General features: G+C 50.2%; 1 protein-coding gene across 1 annotated transcript in view; it reads right to left on the bottom strand.

The window, feature by feature from the left end:
- shcbp1 (SHC SH2-domain binding protein 1) overlaps window positions 1-18,846 on the bottom strand; it is a 95,680-nt gene that overhangs the window by 59,291 nt on the left and 17,543 nt on the right. The window contains exons 8-9 of the mRNA XM_072518170.1: window positions 6,146-6,320; window positions 4,389-4,509 (exon numbers count right to left, since the gene is read on the bottom strand). Of these exons, the coding sequence (XP_072374271.1) occupies window positions 4,389-4,509; window positions 6,146-6,320 (296 nt within the window). The remainder of the gene's footprint in view (window positions 1-4,388; window positions 4,510-6,145; window positions 6,321-18,846) is intronic.

Genomic DNA, 18,846 nt, shown 5'->3' on the forward strand with positions numbered 1-18,846 from the left:
TGAAATGGGCTAAGGACCCGGAGGCCTGTGGGTCATACAGGCCGATCTCGTTGATCAACGTAGACGCCAAGTTACTGGCCAAGATTTTGGCGACTGGAATTGAGGACTGTGTACCTGATGTAATTTTGGAGGACCAAGCCGGGTTTGTAAAGGGGAGGCAGCTGGTGGCCAACCTAAGAAGGCTGCTCAACATGATTATGACTCCCCCGGAGAGTAAGGAGGTAGAGATAGTGGTAGCCATGGATGCTGAAAAGGCTTTTGACTGGGTCGACTGGGATTATCTGTGGGAGGTACTAGGGCGGTTTGGGTTCGGGGAGGGGTTCATTGACTGGGTTAGGCTATTGTATCAGGCCCCGGAGGCGAGTGTAAGGACAAACAGGACGACATCAGACTACTTTAGACTGCACCGTGGGACAAGACAGGGCTGCCCTCTTTCTCCACTGCTGTTTGCGCTGGCCATAGAGACGCTGGCAATTGCACCGAGAGCTTCCAGGGGCTGGAAAGGGCTGGTCCGGGGGGGGGGGGGGGGGGGGGGGGGGGAGTGGAACATAGAGTCTTGTTATACGCAGATGATCTGTTGTTATATGTATCGGACCCAATGGTAGGGATGGATGGTATTATGGCAACCCTGAGGGAATTTGGCGGGTTCTCCGGATGCAAACTGAACATGGCTAAGAGCGAGTTGTTTGTAATTCAGGCGAGTGGGCAGGAGAGTAGGCTGAAGGGGTTGCCATTCAGGCTAGTGGGGGAGAGTTTCCAATATTTGGGGATTCAGGTGGCACGGGACTGGGGCAAGTTGCATAAGCTCAACCTGCCCCGACTGGTGGAACGAGGGAGGGAGGAGGGCCGGAGGTGGGATCGCTCCCGCTGTCATTGGCGAGGAGGGTGCAGACTGTTAAGATGACGATTCTCCCGCGGTTCTAGTTTGTTTTTCAGCATCTCCCCATCTTTATCTCGCGGTCCTTCCTTAAGAGGCTGAATAAAATTATTCTGGGATTTGTATGGGCAGGGAAGTCCCCGCGGGGGAAGTGTGGGGTGCTTGAAAGGAACAGCGGAGAAGGGGGGCTGGCGTTGCCGAACTTCAGCAACTATTACTGGGTGGCAAACATAGCAATGATAAGGAAAAGGATGGTGGGTGCGGGGTCGGTTTGGGAGTGGATGGAGGCTGCTTCGTGCAGGGGCACTAGCTTAGTCGCCCTCGTCACGGCGCCTCTGCCGCTTCCGTTGGCATGGTACTCCACCAGCCCGATAGTGGTGGCGGCTCTTCGGATCTGGGGCCAGTGGAGGAGGCATGTAGGGGAGGTAAGAGCACCGGTGTGGACCCCAATCTGCGGCAACCACTGATTTGCCCCGCGGAACATGGACGGGGGGTATCGACTGTGGAGGGCAGGGATTGGGAGGATGGGGGATCTGTTCCTGGAAGGGAGCTTTCCGAACATGAGGGCGCTGGAGAAGTTTGGGCTGGTGAGAGGGAACGACTTTAGATACTTGCAGGTGCGGGATTTTGTAGGCAGACTGGTGCCGTCCTTCCCACGTCTCCCGCCGAAGGGGAGGCAGGACAGGGTAGTTTCTAGGGGATAGGTGGGAGAGGGTAGAGCCTCTACAAGGAGATAATGGGAACTGAGGATACGCAGATAGAGGACCTGAAGCTTAAGTGGGAAGAGAAGCTCAGGGGGGGGGGGGGGGGAAGATGGAGGATGGTGTCTGGGCAGAAGCCCTGGGCAGAGTAAACACGACCGCAACATGCGCCAGGCTCAGCCTGATCCAGTTTAAGGTCGTGCACTGGGCCCACATGACGGTGGCCCGGATGAGCAAATTCTTTGGGCTGGAGGACAAGTGTGCTAGATGCACCGGGGGGCCGGCTAACCATGTACACATGTTCTGGTCGTGCCCTAAACGTAGGGGGTATTGGCAGGGATTCTCAGATGTCATGTCCCGGGTATTGAAAACTGGGGTGGTAATGAGACCTGAGGTGGCAATCTTTGGGGTTTTGGAGGATCCGGGAGTCCAGGAAGAGAGAGAGGCCGACGTTCTGGCCTTTGCTTCCCTGGTAGCCCGGCGACGAATACTGTTAGCATGGAGGGACTCAAAGCCCCCAAGGGCTGAGGTATGGCTATCGGACATGGCGAGCTTTCTTGGCCTAGAGAAAGTCAAGTTCGCCTTGAGAGGCTCACCCAAAGGTGGCAGCCATTTATTGACTTCTTCGCAGAGGAGTAAGCGTTAGCGGGGGGGGCTAGGGTAGAGTAGTGTAGGGTAGGGGGATATTGAGGCAGGGTCCGTGCGTGAACAGAGCCGTGGTTTGCACTATGGTTAATTTGTGTCTTGACTTTTTTTTTTGTACTGCACAATGTCACTTTTTCTCTATGCCTAACATACCTCAATAAATTTTTTTTTTTTTTTTTTTAAACTGTAATGAAGGTGTCATAAAAGATTAGGTAATTATTGATTTAAAAAAAAAAAAACATTTAGAGTACCCAATTCATTTTTTCTAATTAAAGGGGCAAGTTAGCGTGGCCAATCCACCTACCCTGCACATCTTTGGGTTATGGGGACGAAACTCACGCAAACACGGGAAGAATGTGCACACGGACAGTGACCTAGAGCCGGTACCATGAGGCATCAGTGCTAACCACTGTCACCGTGCTGCCCTGTAATTATTGATTTTAACCATTTACTTGTTACAGAGAGATGGCTAATGGAACATTGTATTGATTACAGGAGATTCCTTGGGGTGTAGTGCAGATAATTGGAGGGATGGTGTTTAGTCCTAGCTAAGCAGGTCATGGGACATTTAGTGGGATACAGATGATGTAATTATTGGGAGAAGCCAGGTCTGCCTGTAGTCTTGCAGCCTGCTAGCAGATATTAAGTTGAAAAGCAGTTTTGCCATAGGATTTATGTCTGACAAGACAGAGAATTTTCATGTTGTTCTCCAAAGGTCTGCACAGATAAGTAACCCTGGGTACTAACTTTATGAATGGATTTTGAACTGTATTGGGTTGCTTTGTTGGAATATATACAGTTGCAGGTGTAGTGGGTTAAAGTTCCTTTCCTTTTATTTAAGAATTGTTTGACTGTTAATGTGGCTAATTCTAAGTTGAAATTCAAGTCTATCGTCAGTCATCACTCCTGGTGTGAAGTAACCTCAGTTTCACAAATTGAAAATTGTTTCAGGTTTCTCATCGGTATCCTAAGTGAAACCTTCAATTTTGGGTACATCCTTTTTTTGCACCTCTCCAGGGTCTCGACATTTGTTTTTATTATATAGAGATCAGAGCGGATCACAGTACTCCCAGTTGTAATCTAATCAATGTTCTATACAAGTTTAACATAACATCTCCACATTTATGTTTATGGCTAATTACAAATGGCTTCTGTTAAATATCAAATGATTATTCTGACTAAGTTTAATAAAGGTGTCGTTGCATGAGAGAAAGAATATTAATTGCAATCTTCTGCAGATCCTTAAACGTCTTAATATCCCAATAGCAGAACTCCCTCTCTTCAGTTATTGCACCTGCACCATTCCTAATTGTTAGTTCAGGCACTGTCACAACTGAAATTAGACAGAAACTTTTCTCTTCCCAAAGTTGTTCTTTGCTTCAATTTCCCAAATTTGACTGAAAAGATTATGATTCACCCTTTTTCTTGTGGCTTGATCATGTTAAATAAGACAATTACATGTATGTTGACTGCACAGGGATCTAAACACTTTATTGCTTCTGCTAACAGTACATGCTACCTCAATCTCTAACTCCCACACCCTCAGTATTATTCATATTCGGTGGTTTTTCAATGAAACTAGCAAAACAAAGTCTTAGTATTTAATTAAAATTTTAAAAAATTTAGAGTTCCCAATTCATTTTTCCAATTGAGGGGCAATTTAGCGTGGCCAATCCACCTACCCTGCACATCTTTGGGTTGTGGGGGAGAAACCCACGCTAACACGGGGAGAATGTGCAAACTCCACACAGAGAGTGACCCAGAGGCGGGATCGAACCTGGGACCTCGGCATCGTGAGGCAGCAGGGTTAACCCACAACGCCACCATGCTGCCCCAATATTTAATTTTTAATACTTTGAGATGGTTGCGAAAAAATTTGAAAAAGCACTATTATGAATGCAAATCTTCCAATCTCCAGTGACCGGAATTTGTATTAGACAAGCAAGGAAAGCAATAATTCATAGTACCACAAGATTCAAATTAAAATACATTAAAAAAGATATCTGCCAAATATTACGAAACCAGGACTATACAAATTTATATAGTATATTTAATATAACTTTTGTAGAGTCGAAGAATGGTGCTTGCATTGAAGTATCACCCTTCCACAGGTTTACCGTTAAGAAAATTTGTGTAAAGATAATACACATTCTTCCAGCCCCTACCTTCAACTTGAATGGAATCAGCAATGTTGAAGTAGCCATTCACATAGTAATGGCCAGGACAGATAACAACAACATCTCCTTCAAAGCAGGCATTTACTGCTACAAGTGGATCACTGTGAAACTATGACAAATGGTAGTTACAATAAATTACTCATTCACTCAATAAAGTTATTTCATTTACATACAAAGCAATTTCCTATATAGGCAATCTTTAGACTCAGCAGTATGGGAGAACCATAGTTGTGTAGTTCTCCATTCTTTTTAACACTCTGCAACACTATCTCTGTAATTTGCAAGTCCTCCCAAATTTCAATTTTTAATGATCAGAAAAGCCAACATGGGGAACTTGCATATTGCATGCATTCAGTCATTTGTGACATTTTTGTAAAGAATTGCCAGACTCTCTCAAGTTTAAAAACATGCTTGTTGGCACAACAGAGTTTTCCTGAATCTTAACTTAACTGGATATGGATATGAAACATTAACAAATTTTACATCACAAAGCTTAAATGGAAATTTGAGAATCGGCCGGGCAATCTCAATTAGATTAGCTCTTTTGTTAGCACTATCAAATTTGGATCAGAAGGTTACAGGTTTAAATCGTATACATGGAACTCATTATCTAGCCGGCAGTACTAGTGTCAGAGGGATTATCCTTTTGGACATGTTAAATTTATCTAGCTGGCAGTACTAGTGTCAGAGGGATTATCCTTTTGGACATGTTAAATTTATCTAGCTGGCAGTACTACAGTGCAAGACGCATTTTAGACATGGTCAAATTCAGATACCATCAGTTTGTTCCAATGATTCATTTGCACATGAAAGATCTCACGGCTTTATTGAAAGAATGGGAGGAGGATTCCCTTGCCCTGGCCAAGGTTACTCCCTCACCACCACCAGAATGGCTAACAGGCCATTTGTCTCATTGAGCAACGTCAACAACACATCACTGCACTTAAAAAGTAATTAATTCTGTTGATAAATACTACAAATATCTTGGGCTGGATTCACTGCAGCCCCGCGCCGAAATCATGTCGGGCGCGGGGGCACAGAATCCCCTTTCATGCTGTAATCTGGCCCGGCGATTCTCCTGGACCCGAAAATCGTCGTGACCGCAGAGTACGCCGCGCGGCCCGGGGCCCATTGATAGAGGCCCACCCAGTGAATCCCTGCTCCCGACCGGCCAAGTTCCCGACAACGTGGAACTAACTACCTATTGAAGGTCGGGATGCTGGCGAGGTGGCTGCGGACTCATTCCGTGGCTGCCCTGGTCAGGGCAAGGGGGAAATCGGAGGCCAGGGAAAGCCTTATAGGCCGCCAGAGATTAGATCTGCGCGGTTTCAGGCTCGGCCGCGCAGCCGATCGGGGTGGTCTCATTTCTCAGTGTGGCTCCATGGTCCGAGTCCGCCATTGAGCTCGGCACGGCCGCTGGAGGCCGCCACCGTGCACATGCGCGGACTCCGAACCAAAGTGCCGGGGCCCGAGATTTACTCCGGGTCCCTGCTAGACCACTGCAGGGCATTGAATTAGGTCAACTTTTTTTATCGGAATTTCAAGAGTAAAACTCGACCGTTTTTACGCCGGCATGGGACATAGTCTCATTTTGGGAGAATTCAGACCCTTATTTTTCTTGAAATGCTAAAATGTTTATTTGAAAGATTACAAATTTGTCCACTCTGCAATCCCTCAAGTTGTATTTTTGATTGAGGTAATAAATGAAAGTAATGATTTTATTAATGGTCAGTGAAAATCAGTACCTCCAACACATGTTCCTGAGTCACTTGGTCTGGGTTTAGTTTCTCCCTCAGCAGAGATTGCAGCAGTGTGACGGTCATGGAATTCGAAACTACATGAATAACATTTTCACCCGAGGGACGAATTCCTTTTGCCTGCTTTGTTGGCAATCCATAGCTATCCTGGCATAACACGTACCTACAAATAAATTCTTAAAGTTATTGATGTTTTAGTTGGAATCAGAGTTTCAGCTTTATAGCCTTATCCAAATTTTTCCCAATTATTACCAATATTGCATGCATTCAGTCTTAAAACATCAATGCTAGAGTTGTTCAGGGTAGTATCCTAAAGCCTAACCATCTTCAACTGCTTCAATAACCTTCCCTCCATTCTTTTTTTTTTCTTTAAATTTAGAGTACCCAATTCATTTTTCCAATTGAGGGGCAAATTAGCGTGGCCAATCTACCTAGCCTACACATTTTTGGGTTATGGGGGCGAGACCCATGCAAACACGGGGAGAATGTGCAACCTCCATACGGACAGTGACCCAGAGCCGGGATCGAACCTGGGACCTCGGCGCCGTGAGGCAGCAGGGCTAATCCACTGTGCCACCGTGCTGCCCTCTTCCCTCCATTCTAAGGTCAGTAGTTTGCAGATAATTACAGTATTCACAGCTCTTCAGATAGCGAAGCAGCTTGTGTGTACGTGCAAAAAGACCTGTACAAAATTCTGCCTTGGACTGAGTGACAAGTAATACTCGCACCACACAAATGCTTAGCAAAGACCATCTCGGAGTTCTGGTTGCAGCTATGTCGCATGTTCAGCAGCTCCCGCCGTGAACGGACTTTTGGGCCCTCTTGAGGAGCCCCAGCAGCACTTGGACGACGATTCCCAGTGTGGGAAGGCAGCAGTAAGATTCCCCCAGCATTGCATGGAGTGGACTAGGAGTGGAGCAGTCAAAAAAGTGATCTTGGAGCAGAGAGGAGAATGGGCGTGAAAAAGTAAGATGGTGGCGGTCGGAGACCAGGCAGCGTGGGCGCAAAGGATGCGGGAGCAGCAGGAGTTCCTGAAAAGCTGCTTTGCGGAGCTAAAAGCAGAGATGCTGGCCCCAATGAAAGCGTCGATTGAGAGGCTGGTGGAGACCCAGAAGGCTCAAGGGACGGCGATTAGAGAGGTGCAGCAGAAAGCCTCTGAAAACGAGGGCGAGATCCTGGGCCTAGCGGTGAATAAAAAGTGGCAGGAAAAGTTTGAAGACCTGGAGAACAGGTCGAGGAGGAAGAATCTCCGGATTCTGGGTCTCCCTGAAGGTGTGGAGGGGTCCGACATCGGGGCACATGTAGCCACGATGCTGAATACGCTACTCCCGCGCCCATTAGAGTCCTGGTAAGGAGGCCTAAGGCAAATGAGCCGCCAAGGGCCGTAGTGGTGAGGTTTCACCACTTCACGGACAGAGAGTGCGTCCTGAGATGGGCGAAGAAAGAAAGGAGCAGCAGGTGGGAGAATACAGAGATCCGCATCTACCAAGACTGGAGTGCAGAGCTGGCCAAGAAGAGGGCAGGATTTAACCGGGCCAAGGCGGTTCTCCACCGAAAGGGGATGAAGTTCGGGCTGTTGCAGCCAGCGCGATTGTAGGTAACTTTTCAGGACCGCCACCATTATTTCGATACGCCGGAGGAGGCGTGGACCTTTATTCAGAACAAAAAATTGGACTCGAACTAATGGTTTGCTGTGGGTTTTGGGAAAGCTGGGGAGTGGGATGGGGGGGTTGGATGTGATGTGTGTGTTTTAATGGGCATGGGTACTATTTTGGAGGGGCCACTTTTCGCATTCGAAGGGGGGAGGGGGCAGGAGGCCCTGGGTCGTTGGGAATTGGGGAGAGGCTGCAGGAGAAAGGAGCTGCGCCACAGGGGGCGGGGCCAGCTCAGGTCGAAAATCGTGGGCTTTTTTCCCGCGCTAAAGAAGGGGGGGCCCGACGGGAGGGGTGTCCATATCGACTTGAAGGGGATGGGGGGACTTTGACGGGGAATCTAAACGGGGGATCGGTGGCAGAGGCGGGAGCGGCTGGGGTCAGCAGGAGTCAGCTGACTTACGGGAGTGCAATGGGGAGCAAGGGGGCTAGACAGTTTTCAAGCCGGGGGGGGGGGCGCTGGGTTTCGGTCGATATGTGATGGTGAGTGGTTGGCTGCAAGGGACCCGGGTGGTGCTGGTGAATGTGTATGCCCCAAATTGGGACGATGCAGGGTTCATGAAGCGCATGCTGAGTCGGATCCCGGATCTGGAAGTGGGGAGCCGGATAACTGGGGGGGGGGGGGCTATAATACGGTACTGGACCGATCCAGGTCGAGCTCGGGCAAGAGGCCAGCTGCGGCCAAGGTTCTATGGGGTTTTATGGATCAGATCGGGGGAGTGGATCCGTGGAGGTTTGCTAGGCCAGCGGCCAGAGAGTACTCTTTTTTTCTCCAATGTGCGCAAGGCCTATTCACGGATAGACTTCTTTGTGGTGAGCAGGGCACTGATTCCAAGAGTGAAGGGAACGGAATATTCGGCCATAGCGATTTCGGACCACGCCCCGCACTGGGTGGAGTTGGAGGAGGAAAGGGACCAGTGCCCATTGGGGTGCTTGGACGTGGGACTGTTGACAGATGAGGAGGTTTGTGGGCGGGTCCAGGGGTGCATTCAGAGATACATAGAGGCCAGTGATAATGGGGAAGTACCGGTTGGTGTGGTTTGGGAGGCTCTGAAAGCGGTGGTTAGGGGAGAGTTAATCTCAATTAGGGCTCACAGGGAGAAGAGACAGAGGACGGAGAGGGAGAGGTTGGTGGGGGAGATATTAAGGGTGGATAGGAGGTATGCGGATTCCCCTGAAGACGGGCTGCTGAAGGAGCGACGGAGCCTCCAAACGGAATTTGATTTGTTGACCACGGGGAAAGCAGAGACCCAGTGGAGGAAGGTGCAGGGGGCAGTATACGAATACGGGGAGAAGGCGAGCCGGATGCTGGCGCATCAGCTACGCAAGAGGGAGGCGGTGAGGGAAATTGGAGGAATCAGGGACAGAGGGGGGAACACGGTGCGGAGTTGGGGGGGGGGGGGGGGGGGGGGGGGAGAGATTGGGATAGAGGAGCTGGTTACAGGGTTGGGGAGCATGCAGGTGGGCAAGGTCCCGGGGCCTGATGGGTTCCCGGTCGAATTTTACAGGAAGTGTGTGGATCTGCTGGGTCCGCTGCTGGTGAGAACCTTCAACGAGGCGAGGGAGGAAGGGATTCTCCCCCCGACAATGTCTCGGAACTGATCTCGCTGATCCTTAAGCGGGACAAGGACCCGCTGCAGTGTGGCTTGTATAGGCCGATCTCACTCCTTAATGTAGATGCCAAGTTGCTGGCAAAGGTCCTAGCCACACGGATTGAGGATTGTGTCCCGGGAGTGATACACGAGGGCCAGACGGGGTTCGTAAAGGGCAGGCAGTTAAATGCAAACGTGCGGATGCTCCTGAATGTGATTATGATGCCCTCGGAGGGTGGGGAGGCAGAAGTGGTGGCGGCAATGGATGCGGAGAAGGCCTTTGATCGGGTGGAGTGGGAGTACCTATGGGAAGTGCTTGGCAGGTTTGGGTGCGGGGAGGGGTTCATAGGGTGGGTCAAATTGTTATACCAGGCCCCGGTGGCGAGCGTATCTACGAACCGGCAGAGATCGGAATATTTTAGGTTGCCCCCTGTCCCCTCTGTTGTTTGCTTTGGCAATTGAGCCGCTGGCCATGGCGTTGAGGGAATCTAGAAACTGGAGGGGGTTGGTCCGGGGAGGGGAGGAACATCGGGTCTCGTTGTATGCTGATGACCTGCTTTTGTACATCGCAGATCCAGTGGAGGGGATGGTTGAGGTCTTGCGGATCCTTAGGGAGTTTGGGGATTTCTCAGGCTACAAGCTTAACATGGGGAAGAGTGAGCTCTTCATGGTGCACGCGAGGGGCCTGGAAAGGGGGATGGAGGAGCTGCCGCTTAAGAGGGCGGAGAGGGACTTCCGGGTGCGGCGATGACCAGCTGAGTCGCACGTTTCGGCAGCTCCCGGTGTAACGGACTTTTGGGCTCTTAATAAGAGCCCCAACGGCAATTTAAACGGCTAAAAGTACTGTGCGGTGAACCAGAAGGGAATCCCCCCTGGATACGGATGGAAAAAGGAGAGGAAGGTGGCCGGATTGCGGTGGATCCTTTAGAGCAGCGGCAAGGAAGGCAAGCAAAAACCAAGATGGCGTCGGAAGGTGGCAGATTAATTATGGGGCCCTGAACAACACGAGTTTTTGAAACGCTGCGTGGAAGAACTCAAAAAGGAAATGAAGAAGGAGCTGTTGGCCCCGATATTACAAGCGATCGAAGGGCTAAAGGAGGAGCAAAAGACCCAGGAGCGGGAGCTTCGGGTCGTGAAGGCAAAGGCTGCCGAGAATGAGGACGACATACAGGGCCTGATGGTGAAGACGGAGATGCACGAGGCACACCATAAACGATGTGTGGAAAGGCTGGAGGCGCTGGAGAACAACGCGAGGAGGAACAACCTAAGGATTCTTGGCCTTCCTGAAGGTGCGGAGGGAGCGGACGTCGGGGCACATGTGAGCACGATGCTGCACTCGTTAATGGGAGCAGAGGCCCCGGCGGGTCCGCTGGAGGTGGAGGGAGCATACCGAGTGATGGCGCGAGGACCGAGAGCAGGAGAAATTCCTAGAGCCATAGTGGTGAGATTCCTCCGTTTTAAGGACAGAGAGATGGTCCTTAGATGGGCAAAGAAAACTCGGAGCAGTAAGTGGGAGAACGCGGTGATCCGCGTATACCAAGACTGGAGTGCGGAGGTGGCGAGAAGGAGGGCGAGCTTTAATCGGGCCAAGGCGGTGCTTCACAAAAAGAAGATGAAATTCGGAATGCTGCAACCGGCAAGACTATGGGTCACATATCAAGGGAGGCACCACTACTTTGAGACGGCGGATGAGGCGTGGACTTTTATCTTGGAAGAAAAATTGGAATGAGCGGGTTATTAAAAAAAGAACGTTTGAAACAAAGTGGTGGGGCGAGTATGGGGGGCGAAGAAGGGGGGGGAAAGAGGAGTTTTATGTTATTAATCCTGCGATGTGGTAACTTTTCTCTCTTCCACAGGAGGTGGTGGGGGGAGGAAAGGAGGTGGAAGAGATGAGACGTTGGCCATTGGGGGCAGGGCCAAGGAGGAAGCGCGGGCTCGGTTCCCGCGCTATGATAATCATGGCGGGAATAGGGAAGCAGGAAGGAGGGGGCATCGCACGGTGCGAGCCGAGGTCACGGGGGGGGAAGCCCAGGTCGGCCAGAGTTTGCTGACTTCTGGGAGCAACATGGGGGGTGTAACTACGCTAGTGGGGGATCTAGCGGGGGGGGTGGGAGGGGGGAATTATTGGGCTGCTGCTGCTGGGGAGAGGGGGGAGCTGGTATGGGGTGCGAGGGGCACCGCCTGGGGGGGACACAGTTGCGTGGGAACCGGGTGAGGAGCTGGAAAAAGGGGATGGCTAATCGACAAAGGGGGGGGGGGGGGTAAAAAGCCCCCCCAACCCGGCTGATCACGTGGAACGTGAGAGGGCTGAACGGGCCGATAAAGAGGGCACAGGTACTCGCACACCTTAAGAAAATTAAGGCAGACGTGGTTATGTTACAGGAAACGCATTTGAAACTGATAGACCAGGTGAGACTACGCAAAGGTTGGGTGGGGCAGGTGTTCCATTCGGGGCTAGATGCGAAAAACAGGGGGGTGGCTATATAAGTGGGGAAGCGGGTAATGTTTGAGGCAAAGACTATAGTGGCGGATAGCGGGGGCAGATACGTGATGGTGAGTGGCAAACTACAGGGGGAAGACGGTGGTTTTGGTAAACGTATATGCCCCGAACTGGGATGATGCCAATTTTAGGAGTCGTATGCTAGGACGCATCCCGGACCTAGAGGTGGGAAAGTTGGTAATGGGGGGAGATTTCAATACGGTGTTGGAACCAGGGCTGGACAGGTCGAGGTCCAGGACTGGAAGGAGGCCGGCAGCAGCCAAGGTGCTTAAAGATTTTATGGAGCAGATGGGAGGAGTAGACCCGTGGAGATTTAGCAGACCTAGGAGTAAGGAGTTTTCGTTTTTCTCCTATGCCCACAAAGTCTATTCGCGAATAGACTTTTTTGTTTTGGGAAGGGCGTTGATCCCGAAGGTGAGGGGAACGGAGTATACGGCTATAGCCATTTCGAATTACGCTCCACATTGGGTGGACTTAGAGATAGGGGAGGAAACAGAAGGGCGCCCACCCTGGAGAATGGACATGGGACTAATGGCAGAGGAGGGGGTGTGTCTAAGGGTGAGGGGGTGCATTGAAAAGTACTTGGAACTCAATGACAATGGGGAGGTCCAGGTGGGAGTGGTCTGGGAGGCGCTGAAGGCAGTGGTTAGAGGGGAGCTGATATCAATAAGGGCACATAAAGGAAAGCAGGAGAGTAGGGAACGGGAGCGGTTGCTGCAAGAACTTCTGAGGGTGGACAGGCAATATGCGGAGGCACCGGAGGAGGGACTGTACATGGAAAGGCAAAGGCTACACGTAGAATTTGACTTGCTGACAACGGGTACTGCAGAGGCACAGTGGAGGAAGGCACAGGGTGTACAGTACGAATATGGTGAGAAGGCGAGCAGGTTGCTGGCCCACCAATTGAGGAAAAGGGGAGCAGCGAGGGAAATAGGGGGAGTGAGGGATGAGGAGGGAGAGATGGAGCGGGGAGCGGAGAGAGTGAATGGAGTGTTCAAGGCATTCTATGAAAGATTATATGAAGCTCAGCCCCCGGATGGGAAGGAGAGAATGATGTGTTTTCTGGACCAGCTGGAATTTCCTACGGTGGAGGAGCAGGAGAGGGTGGGACTGGGAGCACAGATTGAAATGGAGGAAGTAGTGAAAGGAATTAGGAGCATGCAGGCGGGAAAGGGGACAGCTGCCCCAGACTATGTCAGAGGCAACGATATCGCTTCTCCTAAAGAAGGAAAAAGACCCGCTGCAATGCAGGTCCTATAGGCCTATTTCCCTCCTGAACGTAGACGCTAAGATTCTGGCCAAGGTAATGGCAATGAGGATAGAGGATTGTGTCCCGGGGGTGGTCCATGAGGACCAAACTGGGTTTGTGAAGGGGAGACAGCTGAATACGAATATATGGAGGCTGCTAGGGGTAATGATGATGCCCCCACCAGAGGGGGAAGCGGAGATAGTGGTAGCAATGGATGCCGAGAAAGCATTTGATAGAGTGGTGTGGGATTATTTGTGGGAGGTGTTGAGGAGATTTGGCTTTGGAGATGAGTATATTAGATGGGTACAGCTGCTGTATAGGGCCCCGATGGCGAGCGTGGTCACGAATGGACGGGGGTCTGCGTATTTTCGGCTCCATAGAGGGACGAGGCAGGGATGTCCTCTGTCCCCATTATTGTTTGCACTGGCGATTGAGCCCCTGGCAAGAGCATTGAGGGGTGCAAAGAGGTGGAGGGGAGTACTTAGAGGAGGAGAAGAACACCGGGTATCTCTGTATGCGGATGATTTGTTGTTATATGTAGCGGACCCGGCGGAGGGGATGCCAGAGATAATGCGGACACTTCGGGAGTTTGGAGAATTCTCAGGATATAAACTGAACATGGGGAAAAGTGAGTTGTTTGTGGTACATCCAGGGGAGCAGAGCAGAGAAATAGAGGACTTTCCACTGAGGAAGGTAACAAGGGACTTTCGTTACTTGGGGATCCAGATAGCCAAGAATTGGGGTACATTGCATAGGTTAAATTTAACGCGATTGGTGGAACAAATGGAGGAGGACTTCAAGAGATGGGACATGGTATCCCTGTCACTGGCAGGGAGGGTGCAGGCGGTTAAAATGGTGGTCCTCTTTGTGTTTCAGTGCCTCCCGGTGGTGATCACGAAGGCTTTTTCAAAAGGATCGAAAAGAGTATCATGAGTTTTGTGTGGGCCGGGAAGACCCCGAGAGTGAGGAAGGGATTCTTACAGCGTAGTAGGGATAGGGGGGGGTTGGCACTACCGAGCCTAAGTGAGTACTACTGGGCCGCCAATATCTCAATGGTGAGTAAGTGGATGGGGGAAGAGGAGGGAGCGGCGTGGAAGAGATTGGAGAGGGCGTCCTGTGGGGGGACTAGCCTACAAGCTATGGTGATGGCCCCATTGCCGTTCTCACCGAATAAATACACCACAAGCCCGGTGGTGGTGGCGACTTTGAAAATTTGGGGACAGTGAGACGGCATAGGGGAAAGACGGGAGCCTTGGTGGGGTCCCCGATAAGAAACAACCATAGGTTTGCCCCGGGGAGAATGGATGGGGGATTTGGAATATGGCAAAGAGCAGGAGTAACGCAACTGAAAGATCTGTTTGTGGAGGGGAAGTTCGCAAGTCTGGGAGCGCTGACCGAGAAATATGGGTTGCCCCAAGGGAATGCATTCCGGTATATGCAACTGAGGGCTTTTGCGAGGCAGCAGGTGAGGGAATTCCTGCAGCTCCCGACGCATGAGGTGCAGGACAGAGTAATCTCAAAGACATGGGTGGGGGACGGTAAGGTGTCAGATATATATAGGGAAATGAGGGACAAGGGGGAGATTATGGTAGATGAGCTGAAAGGGAAATGGGAAGAAGAGCTGGGGGAGGAGATTGAGGAGGGGCTGTGGGCGGATGCCCTAAGTAGGGTAAACTCATCGTCCTCGTGTGCCAGGCTAAGCCTGATTCAATTTAAGGTGTTACACAGGACGCATATGACTGGAGCACGGCTCAGTAAATTTTTGGGGGTAGAGGATAGGTGTGCGAGATGCTCGAGAAGCCCAGCGAATCACATCCACATGTTCTGGTCATGTCCGGCACTACAGGGGTTCTGGGTGGGGGTGACAAAGGTGCTTTCGAAAGTAGTGGGGGTCCGGGTCGAACCAAGCTGGGGGTTGGCTATATTTGGGGTTGCACAAGAGCCGGGAGTGCAGGAGGCGAGAGAGGCCGATGTTTTGGCCTTTGCGTCCCTAGTAGCCCGGCGCAGGATACTGTTGATGTGGAAGGAAGCCAAGCCCCCGGGGGTGGAGACCTGGATAAATGACATGGCAGGGTTTATAAAGCTGGAACGGATTAAGTTCGTCCTAAGGGGATCGGCTCAAGGGTTCACCAGGCGGTGGCAACCGTTCGTCGAATACCTCACAGAAAGATAGAGGGAATGGAAAAGAAGAAGGCAGCAGCAGCAGCCCGGGGGGGGGGGGGGGGGGGGGGGGGAACCAGAAGGAGTCTCAGGGTTATTAATACATATGTATAATATGTATAGGTTGTTGCTATAAATAATTGTATATTGGATTGTTAAACCATATTTTTGGAGAGTGTTTATCTGAGACAAGGCAGTTGCCATTTAGTTTTAGTTTTCGTTTTTGTTATATATTATTTATTCTTTGTTTATAAAAACAGGTCATTGTTATTTATACTGTTATATTATTGTGTAAAGGATACACAATGCACTGTGATGGTTGACCAAAAATTTTCAATAAAATATTCTTTAAAAAAAAAAAGAGGGCGGAGAGGAGGTTCCGATATTTGGGTATTCAGGTGGCATGGGGTGGGGCCCTGCACAAGCTTAATTTGGAGCAGTTGGTAGACCAGATGGAGGAAGACTTTAGGAGATGGGACGTGTTGCCACTCTCCCTGGCGGGCAGGGTGCAGTCCGTTAAGATGACAGTCCTCCCTAGGTTCCTGTTTGCGTTCCAGTGCCAGCCCATCCTCATCCCCAAGGCCTTTTTAAAGCGACTAAGCAGGAGCATTATGGGGTTTGTGTGGGCAAGTAAGGCCCCGAGGGTCAAGATGCTGTTTCTGGAGCGTAGTCGGGACAGGGGTGGGCTGGCGCTACCGAACTTGTGTAGTTATTACTGGGCAGCCAATGTGGCAATGAGTCAGAAATGGGTAATGGAGGGAGAGGGGTGGCGTGGAAAAGATTAGAGGCGGCGTCATGTGTGGGCACTAGCTTGGGAGCGCTGGTGACGGCACCTTTGCCGCTACCGCCAACGCAGTACACCACAAGCCCGGTGGTGGCGGCGACACTGAGGATCTGGGGGCAGTGGAGACGTCACAGGGGTGAGTTGGGGGCCTCAATTTGGTCCCCAATACGGAATAATCAGAGGTTTGCACCGGGCAGTATAGATGGCGGATTCCTAAGCTGGCATCAGGCCGGGATTAAGGATGGGAGACCTATTTATTGACGGGGCATTTGCTAGCCTGGGGGCGCTGGAGGAGAAATTTGGGTTACCCCCCGGAAACGCTTTTAGGTACATGCAGGTGAGGGCGTTTGTGAGAAGGCAGGTAAGGGAATTTCCGCTGCTTCCCGCACGGAGGATTCAGGACAGGGTGACCTCGGGTGTATGGGTGGGAGAGGGCAAGGTCTCGGCGATCTATCAGGAGTTGCAGGAGGCGGAGGAAGCCTCGGTGGAGGAGCTGAAGAGCAGGTGGGAGGAGCTGGGCGAGGAACTGGATGAGGGCTTGTGGACGGAGGCCCTGGGCAATGTTAACTCCTCGTCTTGCGCCAGACTTAGCCTGATCCATTCAAAGTGGTTTACAGGGCACATATGACAGGGGCGAGGATGTGCAAGCTTTTTGGGTGGAGGACAGATGCGCGAGGTGCTCGGGGAGCCCAGCAAATCACGCCCATATGTTCTGGACGTGCCCAGCGCTCGAGGGGTTCTGGAGGGCCTTCACAAAGGCTATGTCCAAAGTCTTGGACACTTGAGTAAAACCGAGCTGGGGGATAGCATATTCGGAGTATCAGATGAGCCGGGAGTACAGGAGCCGAAAGAGGCCGGAGTTCTGGCCTTTGCGTCCTTGGAGCCCGGAGGAGGATCCTACTAATGTGGAGGGACGCGAAACCCCCAAGCGTGAAGGCTTGGATTAATGACATGGCAGGGTTCATCAAGTTGGAGAGGATAAAGTTTGCCTTGTGAGGGTCTGTGCAGGGGTTCTCCAGGCGGTGGCAACCGTTCCTAGACTTTCTCGTGGAACGTTAGGTGGAGGTCAAGAGCAGCAACCCAGGGGGGAGAGGAGGGGGTTTGGCTTGTTTTTATTATTGCAAGGGGCGTTTGCCCCATTTTTGTTCTTAGCTTTTTAGATAGTTTAATGTTTAGTGGTTTAAGTTGTTGGAGAGGATGGCGTAAGGCCCCCCCTTTTTATTTATCTTATGTATATTTTCTTTCCTTTTTGGTGTGTTTTGTAAAAACGTATTGAAAACCTTGAATAAACATATATATTTTTTTAAAAAGCAATGACCATCTCCAACAAGAAAGAATCCAACCATCTCCTCTTGACGATCACCATCACTGAATCCCACCATCAACATCTGGGAATCACAACTTAAACTTTCACATAAATAAATGATTGAGTTAGTAGGTAAAATATAAACTTTAAAAGAAACAAAGAAATTCACCTCCTGACTCCCCAGTACATCCACCATCTATACAGTACAAGTGTGATGGAATACTTGCCTCTTGTCTGGATGAGTGCAGCTTGAACAACACTCAATAAGCTCAACACCATCCAAGGCAAAAATATCCTGCTTAAACAGCCGCAGAACATTCACTCCTGGCACAACATGGCTGCATGTAACATCCACAAAATGCACTGCAACAATTCAACAAGGCTTCTTCGACAATTCCCTAACCTGCAATGGCTATTATCCAGAAGAACAACAGCTGCAGGCACCTAAGGATCACCATTACCTCACCCACCATCCTGATTTGGTAATATATCACCATTGGTTTATTGTCACTGGATCAAAATCCTGTACCTAACAGCACTCTGGGTGTACCATCACCACATAGACTTTAGTGGTTCAAGAGAACAGTTCATTATTTTGTCAAGGGCGATTAGGGATAAATAAAGCCAGTTTTGACAGTGACACTGGCTTCTCATGAATCAATAAAGTTCTATTCATACCCAATATTTTTTAATTAAAGATTACTCCAGTCATTATTCCCACTCCCTCTATAGGATATATTTGTTATAATTGAGTAGATAAGTCCACTTAGCACAAGGCATAGTGAAATATAATGTCCCAAATCTTATTATGGTAATAATTTTTTAAAAATAAATTTAGAGTACCCAATTAATTTTTTCCAGTTAAGGGGCAATTTAAGAGCCAGGATCGAACCTGGGACCTCGGCGCCATGAGGCAGCAATGCTAGCCACTGCGCCACCGTGCTGCCCTGTGAGGCATGGTGGTAGTCCCCATGCACTTGCTGCCCTTCTTCTATGTGGCAGAGGTCATAGGTTTAGAATGGGCAATCGAAGGAGCCTTGGAATTGATGCATACTCTTGTTGCCACAATGTGCCTACTTTTCAGGTAGTGGGCAGGATTGCCAATAAAGTTGGCCGTTTTGTAGCTTAAGTGCTATTTTAGCAGCACCTATTCAGGAAAGCGGAGAGTATTCCATCAGTCAGTGATTCAACATTTCTCCAGGTGTGCTTTGGAGGTTCCCCCACAATCAGTACGAAAACTTCCACTTTCAAACTGTTAGTCTCACTGGAAAACCTTTGAAAAAGTTACAACTTGTGAATGAGGTGCAACTGGGTTTTTAAACTGCGTACTAACTTTACTGCCCGTGAAAAGTGAATTTTAAAGTGGTGGAATGTCAAATTTCGTCACTGAGATTAAAAATTCCATGTAATGTTATTAGTTTCTTTTAAAGTTTATATTGATATTGT

This window comes from Scyliorhinus torazame, chromosome 10, assembly GCF_047496885.1.
Source record: "Scyliorhinus torazame isolate Kashiwa2021f chromosome 10, sScyTor2.1, whole genome shotgun sequence".
NCBI classification, from domain to species: Eukaryota; Metazoa; Chordata; class Chondrichthyes; order Carcharhiniformes; family Scyliorhinidae; genus Scyliorhinus; species Scyliorhinus torazame.